This window comes from Nelumbo lutea, chromosome 1 (genome assembly GCF_056320005.1).
Source record: "Nelumbo lutea isolate HS-2025 chromosome 1, American lotus-T2T, whole genome shotgun sequence".
Lineage (NCBI taxonomy): Eukaryota > Viridiplantae > Streptophyta > Magnoliopsida > Proteales > Nelumbonaceae > Nelumbo > Nelumbo lutea.
The window spans coordinates 168,448,382-168,474,322 of NC_142684.1; the positions used below are offsets into that span (position 1 = coordinate 168,448,382).

The window sequence follows — 25,941 nt, forward strand, 5'->3', positions numbered from 1 at the left end:
AATAATTACATTCAATTTGTATTTTAAAATTACAAATATTTTAAATTAATCATAGATAAATAAGTAACCTAAAAATAATGTTTGGATTGGGTAGGAACTACTTATACCCAAATGAGAATGTCATAAGACTCTTGCTTCAATTTCGTTTAACAAAACCCCTGTATCACACGGATCCCAATTAGTATGTGTTAAAGGGAAAAATGGACCTGAGAATTTAGGAGACAAATCAGGAGATGGAGATAGAGAGAAAGGCACCAATTAATGAATAACAAGCTTTTGGGTGTGTCTCTTTACATGTGGTTTTGCTCAAATCATCTGAATCCAATGGATTAATTGGATTGGATTGGATTATAGGCACTTGGACAAACCCCCACGTTGGATTGATTCGGATTTGAAACATCTTATTGGATAACTATTGGATTCGGATTGGATTGGACCAAATCCGATCCATGATACACATAAGTACATGACAATGCGCATGTAGGCTGAATAGGAGAATAATTGATGAACAAGAGAGAGAATAATTGAAGGACAAGGGGTCCAGTCTTGAGTTGGTGGTTAATACCTTACGTAGGGCTGGTGTAAGCAATATCTGAATTTAAATATGATTTGGTTAAAGGTCATTAAAATTTATTTATTTTTATATTTAGATGATCATTATGGATTTACCCTTATCCAAATCGATAATATTTAAATATTTAGACTCAATTTGAAAGGAAGACAAATACAAATATATACAGAATAAATACAAAATGCAAAGTTTTACACTTTACATATTTGTATTTATATTCCTTCCAAACTGAACCTTATGTTCATATCTAGATAAAATTTATATTATATCTATTATCAAAAAGTTAGATTGAATATTTTATATTTATTAACGAGTCATAGGTTTAAGTCTCATACAAGTTGTTTTCAAATCATTTTATCCATCACATGCAATATCAAAATTCAATTTCAAATTATATTATTAATTTGATCAGTTTTGTTTTAATTTATTAATGGTATTTACTATTTTATTGACCCAGTTTTGATGGGTAAGTTTCGATTCATATTAAATGAATAAAAATTTGGAGCCAGGCTTATCGGATTTGTTCTAATATTAGTCGGTTCGGGTTGAATGCCTTCCTGTCGGGTTTAATTGAGCCAAACCATATTATCTGACCCGTTGGTAATTGGCATCCTTAGCCTCAGTGTGACAGTGTTCTTTTGGTAAATCTGCAATTTCTGCAACGGCAGTTGGTTGAATTTCTCCAAACCAGGGCGAGACAGGGGACCTTATTTATATACTTGATGGAGAGTAGGTCCTTTTGTGTAATTCTAGTTCAAATCACGGAGGCCACAGTAAAACCACCCTATTTGCTTTGTCTGACCATTTCCTCGCTTCCCCTCTCTCTCTGTGTGTGTGTGTGTAAAGAAGAAGAGTCCTCAGACCAGAATAAAAAAACTCTCCTCTCTTGAACACGAATCCGCTTTTTTCTTTGATTGCAAAGGCGTTTCTTTTGCTTCTTCCGTTTTCTGAAGAGCGAAGAAAGCGAGACGAAAGGTGTGCTTGTAAGATACCTGACCCACAATTACATCCATAGTTTCTTGAGATCCATTCCCCTCCCATGCCTCCAAAACCAAATGGTTATCTCCTCCTTTGCCTTCTCATGGTCACGTCGGCTGTACAGCTACAAATACCCATCTGCGATCTTCCCTCCTTTGAGACATAACGCTCTTGTCTCGAAAGAAAATGGGATTTTTGGGTTGGATTTTCCTTGTTTCGATTTTCCTTTGCTTCTACGCATCCGGCTCTTCTTCAGCAGATGATTTTCGACAGGCGTAAGTGGGATCTTATTTGCTTTATTTTTTGATTGGGAGTTTAGTTTAATAGGTTTGTTTTCTTTCAAAATTTCAGTCGCTTAAGTTCAATTTAATTGTGTCTTCTTATGCAAAGTAGGGATTTTTTTTGGTTATTCTAGTGATGCTTTATATTTTAGACGGGATTTCATTCTGTTACCTTCGTTTCAATTCGTAATGAGTTTCATTGATGGGGACTCAATGGGAGAGTTTAAATAAAAAACCGTGTTAATAAGATGTACCGCTATATTGCAATTGCTTCTTCTCTGCAATGCGCATTTATGGCTTTTTCTTAAGAGGTTAATTTATTGGTTCAGTAGGTTTCTGGAAACTGCTATTGGATTACGTGAACATTATTAATTGAGCATTAACTGGTGTGATAACCGTATACCCTGGAAACAATGTGTGACTGCTACAGATGCTTATCACCTGTTATGGTAAGTAGGAGGACCTTCCCAGCAAAAACAAGAGGGTCATTTCCTAAGGAAGAAAAGTATGAGGACAAATTTTGGTCTGGGGTGATTTGAATGCCTTGCTTAGATATAGCGGTATAATCGTTTTATCTTTCTGTCTGAGGGAGAACTTACAAAGGCCAATACTAGTTTGTAATTTCAGTATAATGTGTCAACTTAATGTAAAAAGAGGATATACGGAATTAAAAGCAGATTGACTCATGATCAAGTCACGGATAAAAATCATCATTATCATTCCCATCTGAACTGTTTGTGGTTGGCAAGATGAATCTTCTTCTTTAACACCATTTTATCTAGAGTCAGACCTACTGTCACAGAATGTCTTTCCAGATTTTCTGCAGTACCTAGTTCACATTCCCTTGGGTTGTATCCAAACCTTTTTCATTATATGAAGGATCTATCTTGAACAGTTTTACCAAAGGTATTCTGGTCTTGCAATCTTTCTGTGCCATCAGTTATCTTCATTGCACACAAATTTTGTCTTTGTAGCCAGATCTGTGTTTTGTTCTCGTTGTACATCATCTCATGTACCCTTTTTCTATTAATAAACTGTTACTCTTTTCTCAAATTTTTTCTTTATCTGCCATCTGTTGGGGCTACTCCTAGATTCCTGATTTCCTTCTAAGGTCTTCCCTTGTTTTGTATTTAATAGCCTTTTTGTTCATCTACCTTAAATCTTGTGCTAATCCATGCAGTTTATTAGCTATGTAGCATTCTGGTGTATAAAGTATGGTCTACCTACCATGGCTGACTAAAAAAAAAGAAGGTATGGTCTACTATGCTACCATTTTGGTATAACTTGGTGGCCAACCTCCAATTTAACAATCCACACCTTATTCAAGATTCAAGACTCAAACATATTAAAGCCATGCAAGTCACACAAGATAAGTTAAACTGACTTGAAATGGACTAAATGAAAATGTTTTTTCATGCTTGTAGAAAAATTGGATAGAAATCAGCCCTGAATTCAGTTCTATATTTCATTTTTCACTTTTTTACTTTCTCTTTTGAGTTTCAGAAACAATATTCGCATTTTTTTTGATCAGTAATCAATCAACAGAGGAGTTTTATTATGATCATCTAGGAAGAAAGAGAGCCATGTTATTAAAAGATATATTTTTTTGGTAATAAAAAAGAACAATTTTATAAAAGAAGAAAAGAAATACAAGGTGATAAGGTATCAACCAAAACAGTTCAAAGCCCAAGACCATATCACATTTACCCTCCAACCCCTTTTAATATATCCTTTTCTTTCCCCGCCCTTACAAAATAAAAGCAAAAAATCGCTACCAAAATCCAGGAAACTTCAAAGCCCACCCTTTTAATGAGGGTGAACTATTACTGAAAGGTATTGATAGCAGGGAACAGTGAGATTCAGAAAACAGGTGAGGAAAACTAAGTACAAAACGAAACCCTTATCCCTGTTGTTGCCTATCACTTGTTGTATCTGCAACCATCCTATCACTTATTTGGAATCCCCTTCAATAATCAATCTGTTGATGTTCAAACTCATGTCCCTTTGTGTACCTTCTAGCATTGCCATTATCTCAGCCCTTAGAGAATCTCTTATGCCTATTGGACCAAAAAATAGAGCAATAATGTGGCTCTCTTCATTTCTGAAAATACCACTTAGTCTTGAAGGCCCTGGGTTCCCCATACTGCTCCCATCAAAATTGAGCTTTATAAAGTCATTTGCAGGTGGCTTTATGTTATTATGCATCCTACAAAGTGGCAAAACTTTGAAGAATAACAATGATTTGGTCATTTTCTTGTTGAGGATTGACCTGTCCTTTTCTCTGTTCAATTTCCTTGCTTGCTTTCCTTGTCTCTATATTCTGTTATTTTGCAGCAAGGTGATAATAAACAGAATAAATTTTATCTTATTGATAAAAGAGAAACTGTTGTCTGTGTTTGTTACATCAAAACTATAATTCATAAAAATTTGACCTTAAATTTCTAACCTTTTATATTGTCTTCCTGTTGAGGCTAAACAAAGTATTTTTTTTTTTTGGGTTTCATTCATATAGTGTTTGTTGCTCTTGTTGTATTAACAGGTTTCCTATTGTGGAACCTGATTCTGGTCATACAAAACTTCGTCTTGCAAGAGAAGGATTAAAGGCAATAGAAAGAATAACAACACCAATTGCAGCTGTTGCGGTAAGCCTTAAAACTGTTTCCCATATCTTACGCTATATGCAAAGTCTTTCTTATCCAACAAAGATAAATATTTGAGGTTAGTTCTCAGTCACAAAACTACATAAAATACTTTCAAACTTTGAAACTAAATATATGCAAAATATTTCTTATCCACTCTAAGTATCTTTGAAACTAATAACAAGCTTTGTCACTGATTTTTGTTCCCTTATTGTGCTAGAACAAATTTCCTCCATGAACTTTTAGGTTCTCTTTTAATCGTTCAAAGCCACTCCACTTGTTAAGTTCTTCAACCACTGTCCAGCTTTAGGAGGTCCATGGCATGGAGAGCATTCAAAGAACACATGGATCATGGGTAGGTCCAAGAATCCAACCAAAGTTGCAAAATGTTTGGGCTCCAATGTAGTATGTTGTTTGGACTTGGTGTTCTTATTTTGCAAATCAGTGGGCCCACATGTTAGTTGGACTTGGCCTTACCCTTTTGCTGATTACTTGCCTTGGTCTTACCTGACCTGGCCTACATGTTTTGATTGGGATGATTTGCATGAGTTTTATAGCAAGTAGGATAATGCTTAGACATGGGATGGTTAAGTAATTTTCCTCATTTGCAGTTTTATTAGAAATTGGAAGTGGGACATTCTTGTAAAGCAAGAATATACACTTGCTATGGGTTTTCTTTATTAAGTTTTAGTAGATTAGGACATAATTTTATATATAGAGATATTACAGCCTAGTTTTTAATGAAGAATGTTAAAAAAGTCATGTGTTTCTATGAAGCTGTTGTGACTTATTTCTTATTCTTGTGAATTGGTCATTGAAGGGTCAAAGTTGTCCAATAATGCTACTTATTATTGCTGGTCCTTGAAGAAAAACCCAGCATTTCATGGCACAAATCAACTTATATTATTATTATTATTTAATTTTAGTGCTTTCCCAAATATACTACAAGCATTTTTTTTTTGGTCAATTAAAAGATATGGTTTCAATCCATTAAGCTTACATGTCATAGGAATCTTTACATTAAAGACTTGAAGTTTAAGACTCCATGAAACAAGTAAACACATCACAGTCCACAAGATTTTTGGGTGTTCTACTGTCACTACTCTCTGAAAAGAGAAATAATTGAGCTTGCCATTTTTTTTTTGATAAGTAGGCATTACAAGCATCCCACAGAGAGGCATGAGGTGTTACCTCCCACACAAACTTTATAGAAATATTTGAGCTTGCCTTTGTAAATATTGTTGTTGTTATTGTTGTTGTTGTAATCCTTTTTGCATAACCAGTGGTCTTTCTTATTACCTATATAGGCATCATTACACAGCAAGAGCCATTTAACCACCTCCCTTTATAATACTGTTTTTCTTTTGACTTCATCTTCATGGTTGCCTTCTTAGGTTATTGGTCCATACCGGTCTGGAAAATCTTTTCTTCTTAATCAGCTTCTCTCCCTTTCATGTTATGAAGGTTTGTCTTTTTCTTTTCATAGATTAGCTTATTTAGTTTTCTCCCCATATTAGAACTTGGAACTCTCATCGGAACCATATATTCTTTTCAGGATTTGGTGTTGGTCACATGCGTGATACTAAAACAAAGGGTTAATATTCGGTCATCCTGTCTCTCCATCTCTCTCTCTCTCTCTTTGGCATTTTTTGATAACTAAACCTTTGACTGACATTTTTGACATTTATTTTCCTTGGTTCCAGGTATATGGGTATGGGGAACTCCATTACAATTGGATATTGATGGAATAAAAACATCTGTGCTTTACCTTGATACAGAAGGATTTGAAAGTGTTGGGAAATCTAATGTATATGATGACAGGTGATAATTTGATACTCTAGTATCATGTGCAGTCTTGGTTCTTTGTTCTTTTCTAATTTCTTCTTTGGCAGGATCTTTGCCCTGGCAACTGTTATGAGTTCTGTGCTTATCTATAACCTACCTGAGACGGTTTGTCCTCTAGACCATAACTTTTGTTAGTTTTAAGATTCCTTTTGGATTTTCTTTGATAATGGAATATAATCCATTTATGAAGGCCTTATTCAGCCACTTTTGCATGGAAGTCCAATTTAAGTTCTTGGTTCATGGTGTCTTGTTTTAGATTCGTGAGGCAGATATATCCCGCTTGTCTTTTGCTGTTGAGCTTGCTGAGGAATTTTATGGAAGGTTTGCAACTTTCCAATTTCCTTGTTTTTTTTTTCTTTTCCAAATGTTTTGTTTTTCAGAGGTAAAGAACTTGTCATAATTATTGATTATGGTATTTCTGCCAACAACCCTAACTTGTTCTCTGGTTCTCTGTATTTTCTGGTTGAATGTATGTGGAAAAACAGAGTGAAGGTAACCTACTTTTAACTGTAGCTTTTTTCCTGCATTTATTAGAGATATTCATTTATTATGAGATTGACTGGTTGAATTTTTTTTACAGGGGCAAGACGTCGCATTTGAACCAGCTAAGCTGTTGTGGCTAATACAGCGTGATTTCCTACGTAAGTTTGGAGGTGTTTTTAGATAGGGATGCAAATGGATAAAATTGGATTCTATTTGAATTCAAATTTGATTTATTCAAAGTCGGATTCAGATTTAATTGGATCTGAACATATAATCTGTTTATTAATTCGATCGAATTTGGATATTGCTTGATCCGATCCACTGGGATCTAATCTGATAATATATAATAATATTGTCATAATTAAATTTCTTTAGAATTATGTTTGATTTGGTATTTAGATAAACTTATTTTTTCCATTTATGGTATATATATTTTGTTTAATATTTAGTTTTATAAATTTATGCTAATTTTAATACTTTATATAGATTTACTGATATTTTAATCAAATGGGATATCTGGATATATAAATTTATTGAATTTGAATCTATGTTTTATATATCCATTGGATATCAGGTTTAATTCAGATCTCTTGTATTCTTATTGGTTGGATTCTGATATTCCCCCTACCCAAATTCGTTCCAATCCATTGGCAGCACTAGTTTTAGAAGTAAAGTAGTACCACCTCATGCAATAACTTGCCAGAGATTCGTTCCAATTCATAACCCTCAGATGCCCTACTCCTAAATCCTAATGGTCCTTCCTTCTATACACCATATCCCATCTCATTAAGTAACCTCTCTTGGTCTCACTCAACTTCCATAGGAAGCCTCTAATTATTACCTCTAGCCTTAAGTGTTCTCCAATATTTGTATGGTGGAACTCTTCACCGTTGGCACCTTTTTTCACATCCTAATGGGTTCCATGTGTTCCTTTGTTTCTTCTTTAATACAATATTTGTCAATCAAAATAAATAAATAAATAAATAAACACTCAAGAAAGCATAACCTAAATAATATTAGTTTACTACACAAATCCTGATTTGCCATTCCATTTTATCAAGTACAATGTTCTTCTCTCAAATTGCAAGTCCTCAACCGATATCAATAAAACTCCTGCCTTTGCCCTGTTATCAATAAAAAGATAGAAAAAAGTAATGGCTAAGCAGTGGGGTATGCAACAGCTAGAAGTGTAAGGTGACTCCAAGCTGGTAATCGGCTGGATGCAAGCAAGAAGTTTAGGTGCATGGCCTTACAGGCAACAGTTAAGGGAAATACTGTACTTAGCAAGGGAGTTAGGGGTACAGTTCAAGTGGGTAAGAACAGTGGTTTAAAAGGTGCACCTAGGTGCACAGGCGAGGTGCGTTTCAGGGTATGCGCCTCGCCTAGGTTGTAGGGGCAGTCCTTTCAAAAGGCGGCTTGTAGAATTTAAGACCTAACGTGGACTTGTTTAGGCTTTCCTCGAGGGGCATGGCACAAAGGCGGCTCGTAGAATCAGGAATGTAATATGTTTTACATTACATTAGCTACGTGAAGTAATGCAATTGAGTGAAAAAGGAGATTAGAGGTTTTAAATGCTTGAAAATGTTTTATATGTTTGATTTTATTTTTAAATTCTCATTTGAATATGCTTTACATAATTACATCTTATGTTTATGTATTTTAATTTTAGATAATAGGTCTTTTAAAACATTATTTTATAAGTTTATATTTTTTATTAATATTATGTTTAGTATTTTTTTTATTTTTTGAATTTTTTGGCATTTTTTGAATTTTCTGACATTTTAAAAGATTTTTTAGCATTTTTTTTTATAATTTTGCGCCTTGCTTCAAAAAGGCGCGTGCCTCGCCTTGCGCCTCAGGCACAAATTGACCCCTGCGCCTTTTTTGCGCCTTGCGCTTTTAAAACACTGGGTAAGAAGATCAGCAAATGGATTGGCTGATGTCTAGCAAAGCAAGGAGTAAATAGGGGGGCTTTATTTTGGGCTTGCTTGTAGACTGTTTATCATTTTGGTTGTTTAGCCATCCTTTGGGCGGTGACAGTCGTTTTCTATCAAAAAAAAAAAAAAGAAAGAAAAAAGTATTGTCTGGGAGTAATTTTCTTTGTTTATTTGAGCAGTATTATGGATTCAAACATGGTTTTCCAATCATGTTCTCCAAAGTTGCTTAGGCATCTGGGGACCATTCTTGTTGTTGTTCAGTCTAAGAGTCTGACATTGTTAATGCTGCTTTGCAGAAGGGAAATCTGTGCAACAGATGGTGAATGAAGCTCTTCAACAGGTGCCAAATAATGATGGTATGTTTTACATGTCCTAATTGCATTTGTACGCCTGATGAGTTTTATTTATGCAGCATTCATGTTATGTAATTATATTATGCTTGACCCTGGACATCTATTATGACTGCAGGTGACAGAAATCTTGATCAGGTATTTTTTCTGCTGAACGCTTCCTTTATTTTTGCTAAATGGGAAAAGTGTCATTCTGGGATCATAATTCTGTTCCTTGATATTACCAGGTTAATCAGATTCGCGAATCTCTGGCAATTATGGGTGATAACAGCACTGCTTTTAGCTTACCACAGGTACTGGGTTTCTTTGTTTCTTTAATTCTTTTTTTGGTAAGATAGATTATCATTTTCAAACAATGGTTTCCTTTTCCTTTTCAAAACTATGCCCTGCTAATTATCAAATTCCAAGGTTCTGGATTTCTGTAGTTTCCATGAGATATAGTTAAGAGTGACCATTCTTTCTCAGAAGAAGTTACACCAGGTTGTGTGTTTCTGTCAATACTGATAAATGAGAGTACAATTAAATAGAGGAGTATTTGTGGAAACATGGGTCATGGATGGGACTAGATGCATTTTAGAAGCAACAAATAATTTTCCTACCTACTTATTTTTCAACTATGTCTATTGTTAACAATTGATATGACACTGAATAGAATGGAATGGTGGAATAGAATTCATGTATCCACCACCATATAGTTGGGACAAGGCTTAGATGATGTTGATGATATATTTTTGAGAAAAAGGCAATGATAATAAGTGTTCATACACCCTTTTAGGTTATTGTCTTGTCTTGTTTCAAAACATCAAACGGAGCCAAGAAGCTAAGGTTAATAGACAAAGTAGTATCCTGCAAATATTCATAAAAAAAGTAGTGTCCTACAAAGTTGTCCTATAGATTTTTTAATTTTTTTCCAATTGGTAAAATATCTTGTAGACTTTAAGAGTTAAAAGTACATAATAGAGTACACTCAAGCAAAATTTAAGCACAGAATGTGCAAATGATTCTAATAGATCAACCAAATAATCTATTACACAAACAAAAATTAAGATTTAATATCACATCCAAAAGAATTTGCAGCTGCCTCCGTCAGATGGATGATAATATTACTGCTCAATGCATCTATAATACTTTTTCCAAACCATCATGTTACAATACTATCTTGTGTACTCCGCGTAGCAGTGGTAGTTTTCACTGGGGAATATGTTGATTCTAGTAATATTTCGTGTCGATCCCCATGGAAATGGAAATATTAAGAAATACGTTGACATTTTAAACCGTGTTTACCTTTGTGTGCAAATCTTCGACACATTGAGATTTTATCAATCCCACCTGTGGAGTTTTGATGGCATTAAGTAAGTCTTGCATTTGAAATTTATTAGAGATTGTACATTCCTCCCACTTTGACAATCAGCCCGGACAATCCAGCACTCCAAGACCAGATCTAGATTTCTTACTGAAGTTTGATGGCAGCAGATGATCATCTCCCAACCAACCGCTAGTGGCTGGCATTGGGGGAGTTATTTTTAACAGAGACGGTTCTGTGATTTGGGCTTACAGTGGCCCAGTTGGTTCTGTAGATGCTTCAGAAGCTGAAATCAGAGCTTTCATGATGAGTCTGAGAATGGTTAGATCTCTACAGCTGAATTCTGTTCTCATTGAGGGGGATTCCACAAGTGTTATTAATTGGGCTTTACACCCAGAAAAGGGCCCTTAGAGGTGGAAGAATGTACTATTGCTGTTAGGGAAGGTAGAGGAGGTGAAGATCTCTTCTCAAATGAGGGATGAACTCTGGTGGAAGTACAGATTTCTTCCTGAAATAATCTGGTTTGATCTGTGAAGTACAGATTTCTTCCTCAAATGAGGGATGAACTCTGAGGGATGAACTCTTGTAAAAAAAAAAAATCTCTTCCTGAAATAATCTGGTTTGATCTGTGAATTACAAGTACAGATTTCTGATCAAATCTTAAATTTCTTACCATTGCTTTTGAATGGGCCATGCTAATAGTCATATTCCAAGGTTCTAGCAGTGAATTATGTGACTCATGTCCGTCAGTTATTTACATGAACACAGAACCTGGAAAAGAGTTGTTTGGTAGGTGTAGGTGAAGCAGAATCAGCTTCCTATGCTAAGATTTTGAGTTTTCCACCACTACCTAGCTTATGAAATATTTGGGCCTTCTACTAGAAGCTTAAGAAGAGTAGTTTTTGGAGTGTTGTTGTTGAAAAGTCATCTAAGAAGCTTGTTGTGTTGAAAGGGAACTATGTTTCCTTGGGTGGGAAGATAACACATAAAATCAATGATGGGTAATCTCCCGGTGTATTATTTGTTAGTGTTCATCATCCATGGGAGTATTGTCAAGAAGATAGAAAGAATAATAGGGAGACTTTTTCTGAGAACCAAGGGAGACCAAAAAAGGTTAACTTAGTGAGATGGGATGTAGTTAGAGTAGAAAGCCTTATGTGCTGATTTCGGCCAAGCTTCTTGTGAAAGGAAGAGTAGAAAGTTGGGGATTTCAGCAAGAGAGGAAAGGGGAGAAAAGAGAAGAAGGTCGACTAGGATAGATTAACATAACCTTAGCCACCAGCTCCTCATTCTATTTATAATTAACTTAAGCATGAAATATTACAAGGATGCCCTTAATAGGACGGCAACTCAAACTAAGTAATTACAGCTCTTTAAAAAATAAAATCTAATGGGCCCAAGGTCCAACAACATCTTAATTTAAAAGAAAATAAACTAAACACAAGTCGGCCCACTCAACAGTTAGCAAGAGAAGGGATGAAGGATGGTTTATAAGGAATTTAGGAAAAAAAATAATATGGCTTTGCTAGGAAATGGCTTTGGAGACTCCCAATTGAGAGCGATTGAGTTTTGCATCATGTGATGATAAGCATACATGGGAAATTGGACAATGACTAGGATGCAGGCCTATCTACACATACCACCTTGGCCTCTTTGTGGAAGGCTATTCATGGTATTCTCCCTTCCTTTTTAAATCTCATTAGATGTGATGCACACACTTTGGGGACAAAACCTGCTTTTGGTAAGACTTTTGGGTGGAGATTTCTACTCTCAATGATTGCTTTCCCTCCTTTCTTTGTCTTCTTTTAAGGAGCCTGTTTCTAAGTTCTCTTTTCCCTCCTCCAACTTCCTTGGATTTGATTGGGGCTAGCGAATCTGAGGCCTCCTCTACTTTGGGTTTAATACAGATCCTTGAGGGTGGGTGTCTTTGTGGACCCTCTCAAACCTGATGGTTGTATTTGGACTGCTTTCCCTTTAGGAACCTTTACTTGTGCCTCCTCTTTTTGGACTTTGTGCAATATTAATCCCTTATAACACTTTCTTGTTAAGGAAGTTTTGAGTTAATCTGTTTCTCCCAAGATTGGGGTTTTCTACTGGGAGGTGTTCCATGAGAAGATTAATACCTATGATATTCTTTTAAAGATGAAACTTAGTTGGGTTTTATCTTCAAATATTTGCATTCTTTGTTAAGATAGAGGGGACACTTGCTACCACTTACTAATCTCCTGTCCATTTGTTACTTGCATTTAGGAGTGGTTTTTCTTTCTTTTTGGGTGTAGGTGGACTATGCCTTTAGATGTGGCTAGCTTGTTTTGCTCATCAATGTTTAGGTGGCCAAGGAAGAGAGGGAGATTTATGTGGAGATGCACTAGAATGGTAGTCATTTGGACAGTAGGGGAAGAAAGAAATGCGAGTATTCTGATTTCCAAAGATCAAGAAAGAATTAAAGAAACAATCATTGAGACCATCACAATGAGAGTTGCACATTGAGTGATATCTGAGTATTTTCCCCCTTTCACCATGGATGATATTCACAATTAGGGGGAAGTGGCAGGTGCATCTTCAAAAAGGTAGAGTGCAACAGCTATGGCAGCCAGCCCTCGGAGGTGCTATAAAATTCAACTTTTATTGCAGCAGCATGGGTAGCCCAGGACACTCTGGAATGGGTGGTGTATTTAGAGATGAATATGAAATTATGAATGCAGTGTTCTTAGGCCCAATGATATGAGGGACTCCATAAGGGCAGAGCTGTTGGCTGTTTTTCAGGAAATTAGACTGGCAAAACAAATGAATTTCACTAAATTGATAATTGAAGGTGATTCCAGGGTAGTTATTACTTACCAGCTGGTTAACTCATGAAGAAGAGGTTATGTGGACTTACAGACAAGAAATCATGGAAATCAAATGGTTGACTAGGAACTTAGAAACTGCTATTCAGTGGGTGCAAAGATCACTTAATAGCATGGCTGCTGCATTGGCCAAACAGCAGGTAAACAGGAACCAACTGTTCTGGGCTGTCTTGTAAAATGATTTTTTGTGGGGGATAGGTAGTAAATTCTAGCCTATTTTTGGGTTGTATAGTACTTTGTAAATATCTTTCTGTTTATAATTAATGAAATTACAGCTTCTTATAAAAAAATTGATCTACTTTTCCGAAATCGTGACTTGAGCTGTGAATTCTTACAGAAGATTCTGATCATTTCATATTTCTTACCTTTTTCTTTGAACTTCTGAAATTATCTGATCTGCAACCAAAATTTTGAGATGCTAGGCCAGTTTCTTCCTTCATTAGTAGGAGGTTTAAGGGATTTAATTGAGAGATAAAAGCAAACCTCTATAGGTAGGTGGAGGTGTTTGCCACCCTCATGTAGGATTTAGGTGGGATACAAGGAGATTTAAATTGATACTGCATACTAGAAGAGTTTGAAGTTATCAGGTTATGCTCTTAGTTGGAACCTCTGTACAAGAACGTTAAAAGTTAAAAGCAAACCTCTATAGGTATGTACTCCATGATAGCTTACTCCTCAATGATTTTGTTGCAAGACGATCAGCTTTTGAATTGGTTGTTCCAGAAACCTAATGGAATAAGTGGTTTCACAGTGGATACCAGAGATCCAGCCTCTCTAATCTTGTACGCTCTCCAAAATCTGCTGTTTGAACATCCATTGGCATCTTTTTTTCTCACTATGAATGATCAGTAGCATAACAGTTGAAAAAAATACTTCTTATCTCATTCTTCAATAGAAGATGTTGCTTTGGAATGAGTGGAATGGTGGGATAGGATTCATTTTCTTACTGTATCTAAGTGGGCGCTGGGGGCAACACATGTAAACATGTGTTTGTGTCTGCATTTGTGTTTAGGAGGTAGATGTTGTGCAGCAGATAATTAACTACACGTTATTAGAGGATGTTGTCAAGATTTCATTCTATAGTTATTAGTTACCTTTAAATCTAGCCCACGTCTGGTAGGAATTTTCAATATTTATTTCAAGACATGCCCCTTTATAATATCTCACTCTTAATTGACAAACAAAAATAAGGAGAAAATGGTTAGATGCTATTGCTGGCATGGTGACTGTATAGAGAAGCTATTGTTAGAAGTTATTAGATGATGACCATGCTGGGCATATATAGCTGTGAGGAATTTCTCTGCTGATAAACATACTTTCATAGATCTAGAGTATATGAAGTTAGTAGGACAAACTAATGAAGGCAAGCGAGGTTCTGGAACAGATAGTTTCCTAATAGATGTTAAAAATGCATGGGTTAGTTTGTTTGACAAAGATGCTTAATGTGACCATAATGACAAGGAAATGCCATGCCTGTGAGTGTTATACCAAATATCTGATATCTAGCTTGCGAGCCATGATATGAATCATGAAATTCTAAAAGAGAGTAATTGAGAAAAGACTTGGGCATGAAACTAGAATATTGATAGATCTACTCAGATTTACAGAAGAAGAGCAAGCATCTTAGCTATATTTTTGTGTAGGCCATTGATGAAGAAGCTTGGGGGGGCGGGGATTGATATTTACTGACTTGATTGCCAGAGATAACCTGGTATGTTAAGTAGGAAAAGAGCATCAAATAACATGAGAATGCTTGAAGGGATGCAAGGAATTCCAATCACCATATTTCCACACAAGTTCTGGCGTCAAGCTTTTCTTTCCTACTTTATCCATAGATGAGTTAACAAGGCATTTACTATAGGAGCTTACATGGTATATGTTGTTTCTTGAAGAAATGAGTATAAGATCATTCTGGAACACAATAAAGGAAAATTCTGAAAATAAATGTAAAAAACAAGGCATTTACTGCAGGAGATTAGATACAGTGCTGCATGTGACAAAATGTTGTGCAGTTAAGAAACATCATTGAAATGACTCCATGGCAATATTAGGAAGGGTAAAACTAAAAATAAGTGCATTTTTGGGTGGGTGTAAGGCTTGGGCAAACAAATGGAGTGCTTTATGCATTTGCATCATTAAAGACCATGATTGCACCAGCAATGGTGATCTGGTGCAACTTGAAAGCTTTAAGAGCAGAAAGGGAAGTTCCAAAGGACACCAATTGAGGTGGTAAGTGGTAATAAGGATTTTGATGGCATATTATTTGGCAAAAAATCTGGCCTGGAGTGGAATTTTAGAGCAGGAGTCATATAATTGGTTGAAATTAAGTCTTCGTTGAGTTGAGTTGACTTGTTGGCAGGGTGACTGCGAGGGAACAAGGAGAAACAAGGAGCTAGGAATTAAAGAGTTTAAATGACCAAAATAATCATACCTTTTGATTGGAATCATACATGGACATTTACATCTACAATTCATTTTGATCATTTGAGGCTGATGCCTTTTATTCCAAAGGATCAAAGCATATATTGACATTTTGGTTATTTGAGGCTTGAACTATGCTTGGATTTGATGCATTTGTTTCCTAATCATCATGGTTCAAAGTATTGTCTCGTTTCAATATGCAAAAATTGTGTATTGGGCGTCATATTAAGATGAAAAAAATAATTAGGCTTCAAGAGTTGACCCGGGACATCTCTAAGAAGGGTATTAACCCTTGAAACCGGTCAGATGTCCTGAATCCATGTATTGGCGTTTGGGTGACCCACAATACGAAATGATATGCCTGATATGGGGCGTATTGTATTAATACTTTGAACCTTGCTTGTCATTGGCATTCACCAGAGAGATCTTCATGATAACCTAAATATACTGATAGTCAGATCACTTGTATTTCCCTATGCACCATGTCCATATTTTTGTCTCCTCACAGGAACAGACTGGTTTTCCATCTTTCAAGCCTGAATGGATGAATGTGCCCTTATTAAGAGTATTTCTGTGAATTTTTCTTTTTTTGTTGTTCAAGGAAATCATCTTCTTGTGTATAATACCTCCACACACAAGTTTGAGCACACAGCCACAAACGTGTACTGATGATTATATGTATGCATGTTTCATATCCAGTTAATTGGCTTATTTGGACTTACTTTACAAGTCAAAGCACTCCTTGTCATTGACAGTGCTTAGGCCTAGAAGTACGCATGGCCTAGCCGCCTAGGCTGGCCCAACTGGGTACTTGAGCCAGGTCCATGGTAGGCCGGGCTTGGCTGTGTTTTTATAGCCTATCAGCCAGGCCTGGGCCTAACTGATCTGGCCCCAGGTTTAATGATCTAGGCCTGATGGGCCATGGTAGGCCCAAAATTAATATTTTATCTATGTCAACCTTCAGAATCTTATAATTATTTTTAGTGATTGTTAAATATTTTGTTGAGCATTAATGGTGTGCTTTACATAAAGCATAATCAAGTTCCTGTAGTGCTATTAATATTTTTTTGACTATCAAATAAGAAAATGTAGATGTTTTACTCTTTAATAGGCCATGCTTGGAATCTAATGGGCCAACCTAAGCCCAAAATTGATACGAGGACCAGGCCTAGGGTGCAACCCGGGCAGGCTTGGGGAGCATTTGTTAGAATTTGAATGGGTCCAGCTTGCACCCTTACCCAAACTAAGGCTTTGTACAATATTCTAAGGCCATGCCTGGGCTGCTATTTTGGCCTATGGGCTGGTTATAGGCCTGGACTTTTATCTGGGATCATTTGCACCCCCTACATAGGATATTAAATGGTGTATGAAAATGCTCTCAGATTGTTTAGGAATCAAGTAACAAGTGTTTGAATTTAATTGTCAAACAGCCTCATCTTCAGCGAACAAAGCTTTGTGACATGAATGATGACGAGCTCGATCCTATGTATGTCCAGAAGAGGGAGCAATTGAAAGAACTTGTTGCTTCTGTTATTCGTCCAAAAATTGTGCAGGGTAAACCTCTAAATGGAAGGGAATTTGTATCTTTTCTGGAACAGGTATCTTTCTTTCTGATCTCTGGTTCAACTGCTGCTTGTTTTTAATTGTGATGGGAAGTTATTTGACCATCCATCTTATGAGCATATATGGGTCTGGATCGTCAGATGGTGTTCTGTATGAATTTGTGGGTTTACTCCAGCATGCCTCTCTTCATTTCTGCCTTGATCATGACTATTGGTCTTATTTTATTTCATTGCCTTTTTTTTGATGAGTAAAAGAAATGATTTCATTACACAAAAAGAATATTACAATCTGAGAGGTGTCAAGATGACACCTCAAGGAAGCAACTCATCAGAAAACTAATATACCGAAAACTGTTCAACATTACAGGCCAGAATTCCACGTACATTCCAGAAATCTCCCATATCTGCCAGTCTAACTTGAGCAAAATCTGGGAGAACTAAAATCCAATTCAACACTGATTTAACAAAATGCTTTTTATGTTGCAGATTCTTGAAGCCTTGAACAAAGGAGAGATTCCATCCACAGGTTCTCTTGTTGAAGTTTTCAATAAGGGAATTCTTGAACGGTGTTTGAAGCTATACGATCAGAGGATGGGTGAATTAGGATTACCACTCCCAGAGCAATCTCTGCAAAGAGCACATGGTAATTCTAAAGAAGAAGCCATGAAGGTCTTTGATGGGCAGCATTTTGGCCGTCACCATGCTAAGCAATCAGTTGCTAAATTGAATGAAGAAATAGAAAAGGTATGGCAGAAGGACTGAACTATATGCATAGTTAACTTATGCCTAAATAGTATGATTTTATGAAACATGCAATAGTTAAGTTGTTTTTAGTAAGAGATATGTTGCCACTTCAATGTAATTATTTGCTAAGTTGTCTTTTCAGATTCACCCCCATTCTTTTCAACAATATTTTGACCCTCAACTATAAATAAATAAATATTTTTTTGATCAATAATAGTGAATTTTATTAAAGATTGAGAAAGTACATAGATAAGGAGCTAAAAAATCTTAACTCCCTAATACATCAATGTACACCCAAACTGTAAATCAATTACAAAACAGCCCAAAAAAATAGAGTTTCTGTTCACCCCTTGCCTAGCTAAGCCATCTGCCAATGAGTTTGCACTTCTCTTTACCAATGTACAACTAACTTCCATGTCCTTACTCAGCCACATAAATTTCCTCTTTTCATTGCTGTAGTTCCAGAGCTTGGAATTGCCCTCTTTTAACCAGTTCACTACAATTTCAGAATCACCTTCTATGATCAATTTCTTAATATGCATGTCTTTGACCCTTTGTACCCCTTCAAGAGCTCCTAGTATCTCAGCCCTCAAGGAGTCTCCCACCCCAATTGGACCAGAATACATAGCTAACAAATTCCCTTTTTCATCTCTTATCATTCCCCCTATTCCGGAGGGCCCTGGATTGCCCAAACTACTGCCATCAAAGTTCAGTTTGATAAAGCTACTTGGTGGAGGGGTCCAACAAGAACTTAAAGCTTTCTTAGCTGAAGTTGATTCTGCAATTTCCTTCCAATTCCTTAGCATCTCATCAATTGAGAAATCAGCAAACAATTCCAAAGTTTTTAACTAATGTATCACCCTAACGTGAATAATCTCCAATATTACTTCCAAGCTTCTCTTTTTGTCAATATAAATCTGTGAATTTCTCTCCTCCCAAACAGTTCAACAAACTGCAGCCCTTACATATCTCCACATGAACTTTGCCCTTTTTGTTGAGCAGTTGGGCATGGAAGTGAATAAGCTTTGCACATTCAAAGGGGGAGCCCACCTGCACCTGAGAAAAGAAATAAACCATTCCCAAATAGCTTCAGCAAACTGATAGGAAATTAGTAAATGGTATCCAAACTCGCCATCAGATTTACAGAGGACACACCAATGAGGAGACAACCAACTATTGGGTCCTTTTCTTTGAAGTAAATCTCCTATATTAACTATTTCCAGAAAGGCTTCCCAATAGAAACTCCCAACCTTCGGGGGTATAGGTTGACACTACACCTCTTTAACTGGGAAGGATAGTCCAACAAAAGAAGGTTGTATTAGGACTTTGAAGAAAGAGGCACAGGTATCGGAACCCGAGGGAGTGAGTGTCTAAATTCTATTGTCTTCCTTTGTTGGCTCTAGGAAAATCCCTTCAAGTATGGATGATAAGGCTGAAATACAACCTAATTCTGTGTCCTTGATATCTCTTCTCAAACCCAGGTTCCAACCGAATCTAAAAGGTGAGTTAGAAGGTACAAGGAAGGAGGAAAATTGTTCATTTTTAAGGGTAGAGATAGCAAAAATAGTTGGAAATTGATCTTTCAAAGAGGAATCCCCAACCCAAACATGTTCCCAAAATTTAATTAGGTTGCCTGAGTGCAAATCCTACCTGATCCAGGGAGAGAACACGGGCAAAGTAGCTTGAATAGCTTTCCAAGAAGATGCTCTTGTAGTCCTTGCTAGAATCCCAGAGTCCCATCCATTGTATGCCACCCCATGAATACTTCCCGCTATCTTAACCCAAAGTTTTTCTTTCTCCAATGAAAATCTCCATAGCCATTTCCCTAGTAATGCTAAGTTATTATTCCTTATGTTCCCAATTCCCAAACCTCCCTCCTTACTCCTACACACCACCTCCCACCTAACCCTATGGTCCTTCTCCCCTGGCTCCTATAGAAAATCTCTCATAAGTTTTTCCAACCTGCTAGCCACCCTAACCGGAATCTTAAAGATTGACAAAAAATAGACAGGAAGGTTAGCTAATGTGGACCTAATTAAGGTGATTCTCCCTCTAAGAGACAAATAGTTTTTCTTCCAATTTGCAAGTCTCTTTTCAAACCTTTCCACAACTGGAACCCAAAATTCATCTCTTTGAGAATTACCTCCCAATGTCAAACCAAGGTAGTTTAAGGGCCAATTAGATACAACACACCCCAAAATGTCTGCACATTCACAGGCCTTCCCTTCCCCCAAATTGACTCCAACTATACAACTTTTCTCAAAATTCACTTTTATGTTTGACATTTGCTTGAAAAGTTGTGTAGTGAGCTTCAAGTTTCTGATCTTATTGAGATCCCCTCCTTCACAAAAAAAGAATTGTGTCATTTGCAAATTGCAAATGTGTGATCGGTATATTCTCTCTTCCAAATCTCCATCCCCTTATTAAATCCCTAGAATCTGATTTGGAAATTAGTCTCCCCAACACTTTCGTGACCAGTGTAAACAAAAAAGGGGAAAGGGGATCTCCTTGTCTAATCCCTCTCAATGCTGAAAAATAGTCCACCACTGGCCCATTCACCAAGATGGAGTATGGCAATTCCTAATGCAGCCCATCACCCATTTGCACCATTTATCTCCAAACCCAAAATTGATTATCACCTCCAACAGGAAAGACCAATAAACCAAGTCATAAGCTTTTTCCAAGTCCAATTTGCAAACCACCCCTTTTTTCTTGGATCTCTTGAAGTCCTCTAGACTCTCATTTGCTATAAGTATCTGATCTGTTATCTGCCTCTCCTTCACAAAAGCTCCTTGGTTATTTGCTATGATTTTTGGGAGCACCTTCCTAATTCTAATGGATAGCACCTTAGTGACGATCTTATACAAGTTGTTAACTAAACTAATCAGCCTGTAGTCCTTTGGATGGTTTGCATCACTTTTCTTAGGTATCAAGGCAATGAAAGTGGAATTTAGCCCAGGGCTAATCACTCCTCTAGTATGAAATTCGTCAAATACCAGCCTTAGGTCCTCTTTTAGTATCTCCCAACAATCTTGATAAAAAGCCATCGTGAAACCATTTGGGCCCAGTGCCTTTGATCTATATCCATAGAGAATACCACCTTCTTTATAAATAAATAAATAATAACTATAAAAAACGATGTTCTAATCCTCTGGAAGAAAGAACTTTACTATTTGGCTATTATCATTTCTAGAAATTCTTCCTATCCTAGTTGAGCTGTGATTTTCTAATAGTAAAAATAAAGTTTAGTTTTAACCCTCCTTGCATGATCTCTGCCCATCTCAAGACACTTGAATCACCTTGTGGTTCATGTCATTTGCTTATATCCTTCGTAAGCAAGACACTTGAACCATCTCATGTTAAACTTGTGATACGGACCCAACTCTTTGTAATCATGGAGTTACATGAGTTAGCTACATGCACGAACATGTGTCCATGTATAAGGGCCCACCTTGAGTAGTAGTTATGCTTGTTGGGTTAATTGGGTCAAATTCATGTGGGTCAAGTAGTTGTTATTAATGAGGAGAGTGAATCTCCACTAGAAGTCAGTAAGTTGAATGTTGTGGCTGCATGTATCTAATCTCCTGGGAAGGAAGTCATCTCGTTATTGACCAATTTCAGTCTAATACAACTCATTTGAGTTTGGAGGTTTCTGGCATTCCTAAAATTAAGCCAACCTGTTCATTTTCTTTTCTTTTTTTCACACTAAGATAGGTAAAAAGAAGAGAAAATTCCCTTTGAGGACCTCAACTTGGTCTCCACAAGTCAGTCCTCTTTGTTGAACTGTTGTCTAACTCACCCTTGGGTGTAGGCACGTAACAACTTGTTGTCACTTTGTTTTTCTTGTATGAAAGTTTTTTATGCATCTCTCTTTGGTCCTTCTTTGCCCAACATAAGGCAAAGATGCTCCTGACATTTTATTCTGAAGGCTGATCATGACAATTTGGAAGAATCCACTCATGCATGCATACACATTGCACATGTTTTCAAATTTTCATGATAAGTGGTATTACTACAATTAGTAGTATATGTGTTGGTGTTTGTGTGACTTCAGCTTACCTGTGCTTTGAGGTAAATTCTATACTGCTGCGTGACAAAACTTAGGGCTCAGTTTGGAAGGAGTGCAAATACAAATTTGTAGAGTGCAAAAACTTATATTTTATATTGTCTTTGTACTGTACATATTTGTATTTGTACACTTTCCAAAATAAGCCTAGATGTTTTAAATATTATAATCATATAATGTAGTAAATAACTGTCTGTTATTGGAAATTCACATGTAGGTCTACAAGAATTTCATGTTGGCAAATGAATATCAATCTTCAAAGTTGTGTGAGGCACTATATACCAAGTGTGAGGACAAAATGGATCAGCTTCAAGTCCTAAGGCTTCCTTCCATGGCAAAATTTAATGTGGGCTTTTTGCAATGTAATCAAAGCTTTGAAGAGGAGTGTGTTGGCCCTTCAAAGGCAAGCTATGAACAACGGATGATGAAGGTTTGACCAAATCTTATATCCTTTCTTTTGCTTGCATTTTTGGTAACGACTTAGTTTTTAGGTGTTGGATGGGATTAAATTACTTAAGGACATGTTTGCAATTGGGGTGGGGAGAGAGGTGGAAATGCAGGTAGGAAATCCAGTTCTGGTTGATTCCAGAATCACTACCCTCCAAGGATTAGAAAATCTGCCAGAAAAGCAGAAAATAAGTCAAGAAATCAGCTCTTCATTTTCACTCAATACCATTTCAGGAGGTAAACAGCGAAGCACAGAAGGAAGCAGATTCCTTTATCCTATTGGAGCTGTCTTTTCTGCTTCTGCCCCAATCCAAAAGTGCAGATAATTTGGAGGAAATGGATACTACAGCTGTTCTTCCCTTGGAATTTTGAAATTCATGAGAGCATGGTAGCTAGTTTCTGAAGTTGACATACAATTTCAGTGACAATTGATAGAATCTGAACCTAAATTCTATCCACCTAAAGATATACTAATAGATTGAAAGAGAAAGTAAAACTTGGTTTGATAGATATTTGGACTTCTATTTATTTCAATCTCTTGATCTCATTCCCTTATCTCTAAATTGCTTGGTTGTTTTGAATATGCATCTTCCCTTTGTAATACACAGATGCTGGGGAAATCAAGGTCTCAATTCATTAAGGAATACAATAACAGGCTTTTCAATTGGTTGGTGACCTTCTCCCTCGTCATGGTAGTAGTGGGGCGGTTTGTTATAAAATTTATTTTGCTTGAGATTGGAGCATGGGTACTATTTATCTTCTTGGAGACGTACACAAGGATGTTTTGGACAGCAGAGTCTCTTTACTACAACCCTGCATGGCATTTTATTGTAGCAACTTGGGAGACAATAGTTTATAGTCCCATTCTCGATCTTGACAGGTAATACAATGAGTACTTTCTCCGGAACACAGTTTTTAGTACCCCTAAGAATTGTTTGTTGAAGATTGTCAAGTAGCATTCTGATTTTCTCATTTATGTGACAGATGGGCTGTTCCAATTGTTGTTACACTATCGATTTTTGTTCTTTACTGGCGGTGCTATGGACGGAGGAAACATGGGGCTCGTTTGCTATTACCCCTGTACAACCAAAAAGGTGGCACAAGTCGGCCTAGATCTGACTGAAGACGAATTTGCTCTTTGGGGTTGTTTCTGCAAAATCTCCTCCTGAGCAACGCATGTGCTTCTGTTTACCATTCTCCTTGGGCAAAACCATTTAGTTTTTTTTTTTTTATTTCTACGGTGCCCGTTGGTGTTGTGTATTTCTCGATAACCCTTAATTGAAAATGGCGAAAAGAAGCCGAAGATCAGATGATGATTGGCCAACCATTTGTAACCGTAGCATCTGCATATAGTTTGTACTGTTCTTTAATTATTCTGGACATTGCAAAGCCTCCTTTGTAAGATTTCTGAGACGGGTGATTGGTGGCAGCTATTGTTTCTGTTGGTTCAGGTGGACAATGTGTGGGTCTTTCAGGGCTCGCATTTTTACCGAGAGGGAAGAAAAATAATAAAGGGCAGAGAGTTCAGACTAGCATTTCATCAGGCAATATCTTCCTTGCATCAAATTTATCTAGGCTAAGAAGCTGCCTTTTAGCGATTAATACTCACTTTAAGTGTTTTTTTTTTCATTATAAGAAGTCGTCAACTACAATATATTGTTCCAAAAAAGGAGGAATAACTTCCCCAAAAAAGATCAGCTTCAAAAACCTGTCTCCCTAGCTATACTATGGGCAGGCATATTAAAAGATCTATTCACATAATTGACTTTAGAGAACTTAAAAATTCTCAAAAGAGGTAGTTTTATCCAGCAAAAAGAAGCATTGCCATGGAAGATCCCGAGTTCCTGTAGATAATGCCTTCACCAAGACAGAACCATAAAATAACCACAGACAAGAACCCTCGCTCCTTTGCGAACAACAAAACTTTCCAAACTGCCCAAAGTTCTTCCTCCACAGGATCCTCGTGGATCAAACGTCCTTCTCCTGAAGCAGCGAAACAGGAAGTCGAGGGCAAGTTCTCAAGGAATTTCACCTCAAACGGGCTTAACATAGATATGGTGATTAGAATATGTATGGATATCCCAGCGAAACTCATATAAATCTCACAAGGTAAGCACACAATTTATGTAAACTATGAAATGTGGAATATGCTCAGAATGCCCTTGTTCTTTTTCTTTTAGAGTCTGACTCCTCTTTTTTTATTCTTTAACTTCTGATTTGCACATTTACCCTTTGCTGTTTAATTATTATCCCCTTCTATGCGCCCTTTCCTTTTATTCTCCTCACTACCCATTAAAGATCTGTGTGTGTTGGCGGAGGGGGGGGGGGAGCATTTTAGGTTTGATAGTTTAATGATTGGTTGGTTAGATGAATTGTGATATTCATATCATTTTGAAAAGATGGTATGAACCGTGACTGGATTTCAACAGTTCAATGGTTTGAAGCTGAATAGGTTTTGATAAAGTCAGCAGGTTTTTGTATATTAATTGGTTGAATTTGGATTTCGGCCTCACAAAACCATTCTCAACGTTAGCAGCTGTGCATTTGGAATATCTCCCCATGAATAAAAACATACAATTATTGAAATGTTATCAATGCACAGCTGTAAAAGGCTGTGACGACGGTTTTGTGAGGATGAAATCTGAATTCTAATCAGTTTGGGTTAAACTGAACTGTCATAGGCCTTTAGGCAACTAATTGAACGGGTTCTTATATTCCCTGTATCTTTAACGTACAGACAATGAACTTTGCAATGCATGGGTTTATATGTTGGCAAGGATCCTTTTTTTTTTTTTTTTTTTCTGGCAAGCAATGTGGCTCACTCTTTTTGCTCTGTGGATTCCTGTTGCCTACCTGCATTGGGTTCTAGAGTAATGGCAAGAGTAATTGAATTGCCGGTACAATAGTTTTCTTTTTCTTTTTCTTTTTGTTTTTGCGGGATTTTATTATTAGGGTTCGACTATAATACGGGAGAGATAAGATCCAAAAAAATTCTGATCAATCAACTAATATCATTAGTGTGATAACCAATCAAGTGCTATTATTACGGGTGGGTTTTGATTGGTCAAATATCTTCCTCTAACATGTCTTTTCGGCATCATAGATTTTCCCCTTTATTATGATAATCTTGATGAATTGTAATATTTTATTTTTACTTTTGATCTCATTGATGAATGGGTTGTGTGCCTATGGCATTTACAGAGGGAAAGGATTTCCCATGTATTATCACTTTATTTATTTTCTTCTTTTTAAAATAATAATAATTCTAACCATGGTTTTCAAAACGGACTGAACCGGACGGTTGGACCAGAAAAACTGGGAACCGGTCACCTGACCAGTTTCGTTTTTCCCAAAATCGTTGATTTTGGTCAATGAACCGCTGAACCGGGCGATTCACCGTTCGAACCATTCGAACAGTTTTGACAGTTTTTAATTTTTTGATTTTTTTTTTTATTTTTCTGTTAA

General features: G+C 36.7%; 1 protein-coding gene across 1 annotated transcript; it reads left to right on the forward strand.

Moving 5' to 3' along the window:
- Nucleotides 1-1,374: 1,374 nt before the first annotated feature.
- Nucleotides 1,375-24,011, forward strand: LOC148879052 (uncharacterized). The gene is made up of 17 exons (XM_088960442.1): nt 1,375-1,824; nt 4,370-4,472; nt 5,864-5,933; nt 6,025-6,063; nt 6,173-6,290; nt 6,362-6,419; nt 6,571-6,635; nt 6,800-6,806; nt 6,895-6,955; nt 9,031-9,090; nt 9,203-9,222; nt 9,312-9,377; nt 17,088-17,255; nt 17,706-17,963; nt 22,247-22,459; nt 23,085-23,356; nt 23,461-24,011. Exons 1-17 carry the CDS (start codon nt 1,736-1,738, stop codon nt 23,597-23,599), a joined length of 1,806 nt encoding a protein of 601 aa, XP_088816568.1. The 5' UTR covers nt 1,375-1,735; the 3' UTR covers nt 23,600-24,011.
- Nucleotides 24,012-25,941: the final 1,930 nt, after the last annotated feature.